At 40.5% G+C, this 13,673-nt stretch overlaps 1 protein-coding gene across 3 annotated transcripts in view; it reads right to left on the bottom strand.

The window, feature by feature from the left end:
- The window catches only part of LOC137434999 (tumor necrosis factor-inducible gene 6 protein), a 72,002-nt gene extending 69,458 nt beyond the window's left edge, over positions 1-2,544 (bottom strand). For 2 of the 3 annotated variants that reach the window (XM_068128319.2, XM_068128337.2), the window contains exon 1: positions 2,203-2,442. In XM_068128319.2, coding sequence (XP_067984420.2) covers positions 2,203-2,386 — 184 coding nt within the window. In that variant the 5' untranslated portion in view covers positions 2,387-2,442. Of the gene's footprint in view, positions 1-2,202 lie in introns of all 3 variants that reach the window. The other variant, XM_068128327.2, reaches the window with a different exon arrangement.
- Positions 2,545-13,673: the final 11,129 nt, after the last annotated feature.

Below are 13,673 nucleotides of genomic sequence, written 5' to 3'. Positions count from 1 at the left end.
GAAGATAGGTACCACCACCACCACCACCACCACCACCACCACCACCTGTGTTCTCCCATCATGCAAGTGCTGAAAATGTTGCTGAAATGTCTGGCCTGATAGTCTTTATAACATGAGCAAATTCAAAATCCTTCTTTTTTTTTTTTATCTCAATAAGGTCTGAACTAACTCATGATGGCCCACTTCAACAGAGAAAGGGCTGGCAGGATGACCTAGAGGTACGCACACTCGCCTCTAAGCTGTCTAGCCTTTGTTTGAATCATGACCTAGCTATAAACAGTCATCCTAGTGTTTCATAGACAGGATGCTTCATCAATGTGTTGAATCCCAAAGGCTGTAAATTATCATCCCAGTGTTTCACAGGCAGTTTGATTCATCAATGTGTGTGCTGTCCTTTGGATGGACCTTAAACTGGGCCTGCGTTAGTTAGTGGACAATGATCCCACGGTGTCCTTCGTGAAGAGTAGGAGAGCTATTACAAGCACCATGGACAAATTACAAATTCCTGTCCTAACTACTGCTGGGAAGGCAATGGCAAACCACCCATTATAACCCTTGCCAAGAAACTGCTTTGGCAGTTCTGAACCTACCTTCGAATAGAACAACAGAATAAAAAATCCAATAGAGAACAAGAGGAATTCGACTGTGTCGCCAATATGCCTCCAATTTGGTGTTAGATGACATTTGTAAAGTTTCGCATCGATAGGGTAAGCAGTTTCTGAGATATAATTATTTAATATTTTCCTTCAATCCAATATGGCTGCCACACCATGTGAGCAGTAACGTTTTTGTGATCAACTTTTAATTGCCATGCTTAGTCAATAACACACGTAAAGTTTCGGGTTTATCGCTTTGGTGGTTAGGGAGAGATGCTTTTTTAAAAGGTTTTATGTTAAATCCAATATGGCTGCCAAACCATGTGACGGATGATGTCATAAATTTAATATTTCAATACAAATGGGTCGTAGATCATGTGCATGTAATTTCAGATTTTTAGGAGAAGGCATTCGATTAACACATTTATGGCTGGAATACCACTTCACCGATTATGCCATCATTATCATGCTTTTGGTACCCATTGGTGGTACTTGGCAATGTGTGAAGTTTCAAATCTTTCCATTCAGCGGTTACTGAGAATTTTTTTTTAAATTACTTGTTTAATCCAAGATGGTTGCCATACCACGTGACCTATGACAAAACAATTATGATAAAAACATTCTACATGGGTGTCGCTCCTACCCTGAAAGTTTCATCTCAATCGGACATGTAGTTGCTGAGAAAAACAAGGTTTAGCCCAGACGAACGTGCGTACGGACAGATGGACAACCCAAAAACCTTCGGGGACGGAGGCATAGAAACCATTTTTTTCACCTCAAGGAAACAATTTTAGCAATTGCTCGACCTAGGCAAAGTTATAATTGATTGGACCCAATTATTACAAGTTGCCTTTCGTTTACATCAAAGGAAATATCACGCAAGGTCAATGCCTTACTATGAATAGCAGCTGATTGCAGCAAACTTAGCATCCAATGAACCAAGACAAATACAGCATGTCTCATTCAAATTACAAATTGCTTCAAGTTTTCACGTTGCAATATTCATTGCCACATTTACTTTTCAATTTTTTTTAGTCTTTATAGTTATTATTGATATAGAATTACTGACACAGTTAAACCACACACAGTTCCTTTTTTTGAGTTGCATGAAGTTGACCCTTTCATAGTAACGCATTGGCCTTGCTGGGACCCATCGTCATCGCAAAGGAGAGATAAAGGATTAATGTCCAAAAACATCAGCTTCTCCTTGCTCCCCATGGTGATTAGCAAAGGTTATCTAAGTCATCATCCTGTTGGGTTCATCCATAGTTTGTTGCTTTCTACTTTTACAACTTGAACGGCACTTGGTAGGGTGCATACCTCCGCCAGGCTGAACACTTTATGGTTTGTATCCCACTGATAGGTCAGATCTGTGGGATACAAACTTGTTCTCGATTCAGCTTGTTCTTGTCACCTAACCAACTCATCCACGAAGTTTTGTCATAATCCATCCACAACTTTTTGATACCAGTTCACAAACAGACAGAGGTGAAAACATGACTTCTGTCCAACTTCGGTGTCTGGCAGAGATTACAACTATAACAGTACAAGCAAAACCACTGCAAACTGCTTTTATAGTCACAAATAGAGCATAAGGGGCCCTCACCCAGCCAAATGGAGTTGTGCCACACGTTGCCTTTGTAGCTCCAGCAATGGCACATTCCGCAAACAGTCAGCAAGGCACCAGCGAGTAGTAGAAGCGGTGCAGATCGAGACATGGCAGGCAATGGAGCAGACCGCCAACGTACATGGACTGAATGAAGATGTCTATACCAGTAAAAATTACCCATTTTAACCCGAACTACGTGGGTTTCCACCCCCACTGACAGTGCGTCATTCCCTTGTCAGGGAGGCAAGGGAGGGGAAGTGCAGATGATTTTTTATCATGGAATAACCCACAAACATTCCTAATGCCTTCCACATGTGCTTTGAACACGTACGACGAAACCCTTTGGCACGCCAACACACTCCGCTTTGTATGTTAAAACGTCAGTACATCTTTGTTTACCTACCCTCACGGATTAACCCAGCTGGCTTGGTATGCCTATGTAATTCCAGTGTGCGAAATATTGTTTTGCAGATATCTGATCTTTTCATCGAAACGACTCATGGAGCCTGACCGAGGGCTGTATCCAAGCAATGGGTGATATTAGCGAAAGGAACATGATACACTTGATCCCTGCAGGTAATGTGAGCATGATACAAACCCATAAGTGTATCCATAAAGATCCCAGCAAAGACTACACAGTGCAAGTGTACCCAAGGAGGACACATGGAGTGCATCAAATGAGCTGTAAATGCCACTTAGAACTTCTTGATTCCAATCCAAATGGCTTTTTTTGTTTTTCGATTCCTCTGATGCCAACACAAAGTGATGTATACAAAATGTTACACACAAAGACTGACTCATGAAGAAAAGACACAAAACAAAGACTTAGCACATACGGTCCCTATTATGAACCATTCACTACCTTTCCCTTCAAAAGTACGGAGATGGAATTCCTCCATATACATCTTGCACTTCATTTTCAAATGAAATTGTCAAATATCCTCCATTGCAACCTTATCATTATGCAAAACAATTAATCTACGTACTATTAAAGTAACTTTTATTTCCCTTGGGATCACATGACAATCATGACATGAAAGGGGTCACCCTTCTGTACCCCAGCAGTCACCAACTTATTACGTTATGCAGACATTGTGGAATGTTGTCCTCCTTCCCTCACAGCCCTCACATTTGACCATCATCCCCTATGTAGTGTGCTTTCAAACAGTCTGCACCGCCCAATACCACACTACTAGGGCATTCTCTGCAATTATGAAACTTTAAAATAGACCGAAACACCTTAAATTGCAAAATTAAAACCTTGGTCAAAGGTAAAAATTCAGTGGAGAGCCTCCATTTTTTTTTTTTTTTTTTACAGGAGCGAGGGTCACGGAGGAGCAAGATAGAAGTGATAGTGGGACAAACATCAAGAAACAGAAAAGGAGGAAAGGGAGTGGAGTGGAGGAGAGGAAACTTAAACGAGCAAATAAGATGGATGGGTTAGGAAAGGCTAGTGGGGGTAATAAGGTTCATATGTGAGAATTATCTTGGCTGTACACTCCAATCCCAAACATATTAATTAACACCATAGGGGAAGGATTGAGCCCAAAAACCAAGAGGGCCCCCTCGGTGAAATACAAATGAAGATTGTAAAATGCAGAATCGGAGCGCCCCAGACGATTGGCCAACAGTAAAATAAAAGAGGTGTGAGGGGCTTCAAGGAACTTTGCAGATAAACAAGGAGCATTCCAGATGGCACCCACAATGCAAACTAGTCAGAATCCCATACTCGGGAAGGCCACAGTCGAACTGGCAGAGGACACTGGAGATTATGTCCAAGATGATGAAGTACTACACCGATAAGTGCTCCAAGTGCTATGATCCCTTGGGTGCTACACCCAGTTTCAGACCTCCAGTTTTCTTGCGGCAAACCGGCAAACTTGTGGGAACCACCGATTCCAATGGTACTCTCTAGCAGCATCTGCCGAACCAAGAATGCACTCCATAATATAAGGCAGAAAGAACTTGCCAAAATCCCACAAACCCACCATCCGGCAGCCGCTAAAGGCTCCAAAGGGAGCAGTGGTGGTACCGCATCGGGCAGCTGTGAGCAACCTTCCACCTAAAATTTGGGATGACGTGAATTGGTGGTGCACTGCTTGCTTCAAGTCTTGTAGGTTGAAGCAAACAGAGCACCACCAGACAGAACAACCTCTTGAAGGTGATTTCATGGAGAAGAGAAGCGAAAAATAAGAGTTGAGATATGCATTCAACCTGGATTTTGGAAGTTTAGCCAGTCGGGGATTACTAGAAGAACACACATTCTGGAGTAAGACAGTGAGGATCACAGAAATAGATGGAGGAAGGAGACTGGTTGGGGAGTTCAACATTGAGATTTGCAAGATGATGTTTTCTGGCTTGCCTCAGGGTTTGACATAGACTTGTGAATTTTCACGGAATGAACTAAAGCTACCCTCGGTCAAGTTAGCTTTCCATGCTGAGAAAGCAAGCTGCTTGGCTTCAACTGCCTCCACATCGTGACCCAGCAAACCATACTTTATTGGCACAAAAAAGTAATGTTATTCGAGAAAAACACCAACGCAGTAAATTTATTTTTAAATGTCGAATGCTGTCCAGTTCAGGTGTTCCAGATGGTGTAGTAAACAATATTTAGCAGTACTCAGAACCATCATGGTACTTGAAGCACTCTCACTTTAAGAACCAGGGTCACTTGAACTCTTTTGCAAAAATAAACATGCGGATATATATCTATACTAGTAAAAAGGCCATCAAATATGATTGGTTGGGACAGTTTCTTTGACGGTGCAGCCTCGTGAGCGTACCAAAGTCTAAAGTCTCGGCCTAGTGTCAGGTATGCTTCCATCTTCCTTATTTATTAGACATCATGTGGATACAAGTGAACACTAGTTTTACTCTGCTGCATTGCACATCACGTGCAGTGAATTTCACCTCCCTGCACCTTGTACTTGTTGTTATTAAAAAACGCTTCTGTACACTGCCCTTGAGGCTCAGTTTGCAAACCACCATCTACAATTCCAATAGAAGAGACATAATTACTCTTTTATGGGAAAAGGTTTTTTGGGTTTGTTTTATCCTCAGAAATAGACCGTAGTGAACACACATTTGTGTTAAAAGATTGGCCTTTAAAACCTACCTTTATGAAGGGGAACGAACATCTGCACAAACACACAAACTGACATTGTGTTTTATATGGTATATATATATATATATATATATATATATATATATATATATATATATATATATATATATATATATATATATATATATATATATATATATATATATAAATATATGTTGTACAATGAACAGTTTCAGTTTCAGTCCGTTCCTGTCAGCCAGCCCTTGTATTTTCCAACACCATTTGAGGATATGCACTCAGAACTTGAAATTAAATAAATTTCATGTGTGTTGTAGATATATATATATATATATATATATATATATATATGTGTGTGTGTGTGTGTGTGTGTGTGTGTGTGTGTGTGTGTGTGTGTGTGTGTGTGTGTGTGTGTGTGTGTGTGTGTTTGTTTTATATGGAAGGGGTGGACATTCACAGTTAGACCGTGTTAAGATTAGTATGGATCATGTGATTGCGTAGCGTATATTTCCCCCTGTATTAGCTATTTGTCTCGAGATATTCCATCCTGTAAAACATGCAAACATAGGAGGCAGTGAGTGTTAACTTTAACACAGTACAGAGTAAGTTTGTTGTATAATTTTCCTCCTGTTTTTCAACGAGGCCAGGTGAGGTCTTGGGCACAAAGGCACAACTGGAAAGTACATTTCGCTTTAGGAAGAAATAGCATAGACTCTTTGGCTGGCGCACCACAGGCTGTGTTGGCGAGGTCGGCTGCAAAGCTTTGGAGACGAAACTTTTTATTGGGGTTGCCCCGGAAGATAACAAGCCGACAGCCGTGGAACACTTTTCCTTTAAAATCATTGAAATGCTTCTAGGAATTTTCATTGAAACACTTTCAAATAATTTTTGCTGTAAACTCTTGTGGAATGGTATTCCAAACTTCTTCCAAAATGTTCCAAAGATTATCAAAGTTGCTAGGATTCGTTTTTACTTTTTCTTTGTCCAATTAGTCCCATATGGCTGCAATGATATTGAGATCAGGGCTTTGAGGGCCATTCCATGTGTTTAAGAAGTCCAGTTTCCTCTTTCTTTTGCAAGTAAGTTTTAATTATTCCAGCTGGTGTTTTGGATCATTATCTTCCTGTAAAATGAAGCTTGGACAAATAAGTCTTACACCACTTGGGGATAGCATGGTGGATTAAACTTTTTTTTTTACCTTCCTACGGTCAAAATACCATCAATTTGACACAATCTTCCAACACCATTTGAGGATATGCACTCAAAACTTGAAATCTTTTAGTCTTGTACTCCTTAAACACTGAAACACATCTTTTATAAGTCTCGATTTCAAAAGTGACCTTTGCATTGTTGATGGGTGGACGACGCCTGATCATTCTGCCAGTTCTCTTGTCAATTCAATTATTGTCTACTTTCTATTTCTTAAGGATATTATCTTCACATATTGCTCATTCTTGTTCGACAGTTGTTTTGGGTCTACCAGTCCTGGGTTTGTCAATCCCAGATGATGTTTCATTACTTGTTGATTGTGCCTCAGATACCACACCTTGAAAATCCAATGATGTGATCTATTTCACTCCATGTTTTCCTTCTTTATGCAGAAACACAATTATATGGCGATCTTTCACTGAATTGTTCAAAACAAAGAGTTAATCCTAATAGATCTATATTCTCCAGGAGGAAATTTGGGCTTTTACTTTTATGGATGTGTAGAGAGGAACACCTGATGTTAATGATGAACAACACCTGACAATGAGTCATCAATTAGAATTGATTGGTAAATGTGATGGATTAGCTACTACAACACTTCATATTAGCTGTTCATGTAGAGTTTACTTTGAGTTGTTGTGATGACAAGTTTTTTGGAGATTCTGATCAATGTGAATTAAGCTTGAGCGTACATTGAGCTTGAACTATACACACAACACAGACATGTGTATGATACAAATGCAAATGTAAGCGATTTTGGCCTCAACTTCACTCAAGTCATTAAAATCAATATCTGCTCTCAAATTGATTGTCAGAAGAACAGACGAAATACACAAAAATTACATGGTTGAATGGATAAAGATAGGACGAATACTGTAAAAATACTATAAAAGCCTATAACACACACACACACACACACACACACACACACACACACACACACACACACACACACACACGGGAAAAGAGTGGAAAAAGCATATATTGATGGGCAGAAAGACAAGGAAGAGCAGCAAATGGAAGGAGAAAATGAGGGTGAAGATGATGAAAAGCAGCATAGGCTGGAAGAAGAGTTAGCCAACAAAATAGACAGCATAATAAAATTGATAAAGCTCAGAGGGAGACCAAAACTCCATCACATAGAGAACAATAAACAGACAAAATAATAATAATAGTAATAATGAATCTTAGTGAGGCAAACCAACCATTCAATTATAAATTTCAAAATCATCCACCTTGAAGGAAATGAATCTCTGTTTCGCAGCGGCATTATTTATTCAAGAAAGAGTAACGGGCAAACAACACCAGAAGAAGAAAAAACCAGGCCCCACAAATAGAAACCAAATTCCACCTTGGAGACAGAGATTAGAGACACAAAGAGAGCAACTGCGGAAGGAAGTAGGACAAATACAACAGTTCAGGAAAGGAAACAGACACCCAAAACTAAAAAAGAGAATCCAAAGAATAAAAAAACAAACACAAAATCGAAGACAAAGACCTCAAGTGCTTGGGTGCTGAAAACAAACTCAAAATAGAAATGATAGCAAGGAGGATTAAAAAAGCTATGAGGAAGGAAACAACAGGAGAAAACAAAAGCACATGTTTGAAAGTAACCCAAATAGATTTTACCATGGATTGGGGAAACAAAAGCAGAATGTATCAACTCCCCCTGAAAAAGAAAAACTCGAAAAATTCTGGAAAGGAATTTTTGAAGGTCGAAAAGAACATAACATGGAGGCGGAATGGATCCCAAACTTGGAAGAGAAGAAACAACATCTCAAGTAAATGCCCCCAGTGATTATTGATGAAGAGAAAATCAGAAAACAACTTTTAAAATGCCAAACTTCAAAAGCCCAAGCCCAGATGGAATTCCAAATTTCTGGCTAAAACAAGTTGATGATCTTCACAATCAATTACTCCAGGACATTTAACGAACTGATCCAAGAGGAAAAGGCAGTGGATGAGTGGCTCGTAGAATGGAACACCCTTCTCCCAAAATCAGAGGAAACCCAACTTCCCCACAAATACCGACCGATAACATGCCTACCAACCACATGCAAACTGCTGACAGGATTCATCACAGAAATGATGTACCATCATCTAACACAGCAAGGAGGTTTAGAGGCAGAACAAAATGGATGCAAGAGAGGTTGTTATGGAACAATTGACCTCCTAATACTGAACAAGGCCATACTTGAAAATTGCAAAATGCGAAGGACTAAATTGTCTACCGCCTGGATAGACAATAAAAACTTTCGACAGTGTCCCACATTCATGGATGATAAAATGCATGCAAATATACAAATTCAATCCCCAAATGGTCAAACTGATTGAGAAAGCAAAGGAGCTCTGGAATACCACATTGATATGCCAGCATTCAGAAGGAGATATTGAAATACCAGATGTGAAGATACGGCGTGGAATCTTCCTGGGAGACAGTTTCCCATTTCTGTTTTGTCTGGCTCTGGACCCACTAAGTAACGTCATAATGAACAAGCACATGGATACACCCTAACAACCAATAGACGAGCATCCAAAGAAATAGTAAAAGTGACACATCTACTATACATGGATGATTTAAAGCTCTTCTCGCCAAACGAAAAAAATTTGACAGAACAACTAAAACTAGTAAAACGGTTTCCAAAGACATTCAAATGGAATTTGAATTAGACAAGAAGTGCCAAGTGCACATTTGTACAAGGTAAACCAACAAAAGCAGACAACATAAAGATTGACCTTGAAACAACAATACAGCAGTTAGAAAACAAAGCATCATACAAATACCTCGGAGTAGAAGAGGGCCAACAAATATGTCACCATCAAATGCATAAAACAATTGCCAAAGAATACCTATGTAGAACAAAGCTGATCCTGAAAACATACCTCTCCCAAAAAAACAAAATCAAAGCCATAAACCAGCTTGCAGTACCAGTGTTCCAATATAGCTGTAGAATAATAAATGGGCCCCAATCAGAACAAGTTAGACATCAAAACAAGAAAACTCATCACCATCCACAAAATGTTATACAAAAATCAATGCATCCCACTCTGTTCCACCTCCTGAAATGGAGATAATAACCAACGACACACACACACACACACACACACACACACACACACACACACACACACACACACACACACACGAAGATGGATACTTTGAGACCTGGGAGTGCTCCGTTCTATATTCTGAAACCTGCATATTGAGATTGTTATCAACGACGCACACAGATACACACTAACATTTAATAGAAGAATATCCAAAGGGACAGGAAAGGTAACACATCAACTGTACATCGATGATTTAAAGCTCTTCCCACCGAAGGACGAAAATTGACAGAACAACAGAAGTTAGTGAAACGGTACTCTGACAACATTCAAATGTAATTTTGCTGAGATAAATGTCGTGCAGGAGCCAAATCTGAATAGGGTCCTCAGAAAAGAGGTTGTCACCTTCCAAGGCTTGGCAAAAGGTTTGATTGTACCAAAATGTTAGGATGCCTTTCAGGGATTCATATCAAAAGTGTTCCCGTTCCTCCAAGTGTAACTATACTTTTGGAAGTCATTTATACATGAACCCAGTGAATCTCTTATCATAAACGTGACTGCAACTTAAAAGTTGCTTAAATAAACATACTATTCACTTTCACATCCCTTAAAAGACAATGATAATCATTATTTTAATAAAATTTCATTGCAGAAATACCCATATCAAATTAAATCCAAAGAAAAATACATAACTCAGACACTGAACATCCTTTGCTGTTATGCAAATTGATAGCTGCACATGAGCTGACGAGTTCAAATTATAGCATACTAGCAGGAGTAGCCGGCGTTGCCGGAGGGTGAGGGGGGTGGGGGGGGAAGGCAGGAGAGGGAGGCGTGAGGAAGGGAGTGGATGGGGGAGGGGAGGGGGAGGTAAGGGGAGAGGGATGCGAAAGATATACGACATATACATCTTTTGGGGGGGGTGGGGGGAGGAGGAGGGTGGCTTTCACAGGCCCCTCCATTTTGGGGGAGGATGGGAAAGGAAGGAGGAAAATTTTCCCATGCAAAGAGCAAAGAGTGATTTAACCTCAGTGTTGCCCAGGTAAAAAAAGAAACTGTAATTCCCTCTGCCACCATGGTACACATTTACATAGAAAATATACGCCCCTCCCCCGGCCCCCCAGAACCCTGTATTAGGCCGGGGCCACATAGCCTATGTTACCCCCCAGACAAGGTTGTATTTGTATTTGTACCCCGAGTAAAGTATAAACGCGTTTATAGCTGGAGTGAAAAAGAAAGTTGTGAAAAAGTGAAACTATAAAAGTGAAAGTGAAAGTGAAAAAGTGAAAAAGAAACATTAACATATTTGAAATGAGGGCAAATATAATGGAAAAGCAATTACATCCAAATCAGAATCCATGACAAATGTCAAATCATCATTTTCCCTTTTCGTTGAATATATTCTGGTGAGTGTACCGTTCATCACGTTTCCGAGTTAAGTATGATGACGTTCAGGAAGAAGAAGGTGACTTACCACCAACTTCGACCGCTTCCAGAATAGTTTGATAATTATTTGTGTTCAAATGTCTGGTAATTGTTTTGTATTTATTTATGCAAATGTGTACTTGTATATAACTGTCATTAATCAAAAAGGCATAGGCACTATAGAGTGATTTTTTTTTAAATCCAAAAATACGAACTTTTTTTGCCTAAAACACTCCCAGGCACTCATTTATGAACCTCTGAAAGTATGACGAAGATCCGTTCAGCCATCTCTGAGAAAAATGGCAACACACACACACACACACACACACACACACACACACACACACACACACTCACAGACAGACCAACGGCTGGCTCTCTTATATAGTAGATGAATGATCTAAATTACATTAATGAATTAATCTCGCAAAGCGACATTCTCGCAGACATTTTCAGGGAAGTTTGTCATAACCAAGTCCAGAAGAGAAGATGCTCCGTTGACTGAGATCCGGGTCAGGAAATTGACAGATTGTGTCAGTCCCTGTGAGTCGCAGAAGTCCTTTGCTGAATTTTGCATTAATTACAAATTACATTAATCACCCACTAATTCACCCCAGATCCACCTTGTTTGAAATTCCAACTTATTTCCTGGAAATCCTGGCAGTGTCCATATGTTTATACCTCTCCCACCCCCCCCCCTTTCACATGCCTCCCCCCCTTCACATGCCTCCCCCCCTTCACATGCCTCCCCCCCAAAGCCCTCTCCCTCCCACAGATCTCTCGATGTCTCCATGTCTCTCGGTCCCTGCTCTCAAATGTTGTGTTTGTGTCCTTCCCCCTCTCTCCCCATCTTGTCTAGCGCTCCCGATGTTATTTGTTTTATGTGTCTGTTTGTCTTTCTGTGTGATTAATGTTCGCTCTTTCACGAGCCTCGATCTTGTATACAAAAAAAAAAAAAAAAAAAAAAATGAACATAATCAGGCGATACTGATCGTGAGCAGGCCGTTGGTGCTCCTATGGTTGCAAGCGAGTGTCCCGGAAGCATTCACGGAAAGAGAGTGGCAACCATATGTGTAGGAAAATTGCATGCTGAGTCAGGGTTGCCCAGATAGCTCAGATGGCAGAGCAGTGGTACAGTTCACCAGAGGACCTGGGTTTGATTCCTGTGCTGGGCATGTAATTTTCCCACATATATCAATTTAATTATCTAAATGTGAATTTCCTACCATATTCAATGTCTATATACACAACAATCGTCATTCGAAAAGCTAATTATTTACAATCATAATTCAAAAGTTTATATTATGTTGATTATTGATTGCTGGATCTTGGTGACATTACATTGAAAAATGTGAAGGTCATAGCTACGTCCATATTAATGTCCAATATATTAATGACATTTTATATCGATTACATATTGCGAACTGTGGTATCTGTCCGTGTGTTCGTCTGTCTCCCGTTTACGACGGCCGCTTCCCACGCAGTGTTTGAAAAGCTGCTTTTTGATTAGTTTGCATCTTCATTTCACATTTATTGATGCAATATAGTCAGTCACTTTATTGTCCCTTCCAGTAATCATTAAAATCAACATGAAACATCTGGATTAAAGTAGATTTAATCGAGACCTTCATGGAAGAACACACAATATAAAATATAAATTAAATACAATACAAATATGAATACAACATGCATTTTAAGGCCATGTTCCCTGCTAGAGCGGGGGTTAGCCTTGCGGTCCCCATGACAATCTTCTCCATTTTGCCCTATTTTCTGCATCTCTCCCTGTTAACCCCCTTGCCCGCATTTCTTCTTCCACCATCTTTAGCCAAGTCTTTCTCGGTCTTCCCCGTCCTCTACTTCCTTCTACATTAACTTCCATCACTCTTCTCAACCAGTCACTTTCATCCTTCCTCAATACATGACCAAACCATCTCAACCTGTTCCTCTTCACAGCATCAATCACAGGCAATATTCCCATCATCTTTCGCAATTCATCATTTGTCTTCCTCTCTCTCAACGATACTCCGCACATCCATCGAACCATTCGCATTTCCACCCTTTCCAGCCTTCGTTGCTGCTCTACGTTCATTACCCATGTCTCGCTCCCATAAATCATAACACTTCTCACACATGCAGCATACACCTTTCCCTTCAGCTTCAGCGACACTCTCCTCCTCATCAGCACGCCACTCAGTTCCCGAAACTTCTTCCATGCACATCTCACTCTAGCAACCGTTGCCGAGTCAGATCCACCTTCTCCATTCAGCATGTCTCCGAGGTAGCAAAATGTTTTCACACCTTCCAGCTTCATGCCGTCTCCAAGATCCAACTCAACATTTCCTTCATCTGCAGCTCCCTCTGTGCACACCTTACATTTGAATGTAGCTGCCACACTGGTTAATGACCCTCTCAGACCACTACATTTTTGATGAACCCACTCAGCACACATTGTACATTGAATGGAGTTCACTCCGACACCCTTCCTGCACACAGCACACGGCCACTTCCCAGTTCTTTCCACCTCACCACATGCTTTACCACTTGCCATCACCTGTGTCTTTCCGATATTCACCTTCAGACCTTTTGTCTCCATACATTCCTTCCACTTGTTCATCTTTTCCTTCAGTCCATCCATACTTTCCGCAATCAACACCAGATCATCTGCATACAACAACTCCCACGGTAAACCCTCCTTTACGGTCTG

This window comes from Myxine glutinosa, chromosome 1, assembly GCF_964187855.1.
Source record: "Myxine glutinosa chromosome 1, kmMyxGlut1.1, whole genome shotgun sequence".
NCBI classification, from domain to species: Eukaryota; Metazoa; Chordata; class Myxini; order Myxiniformes; family Myxinidae; genus Myxine; species Myxine glutinosa.
Note: the sequence above shows the minus strand (reverse complement) of the source record. Positions and strands in the feature narration are given on the sequence as shown.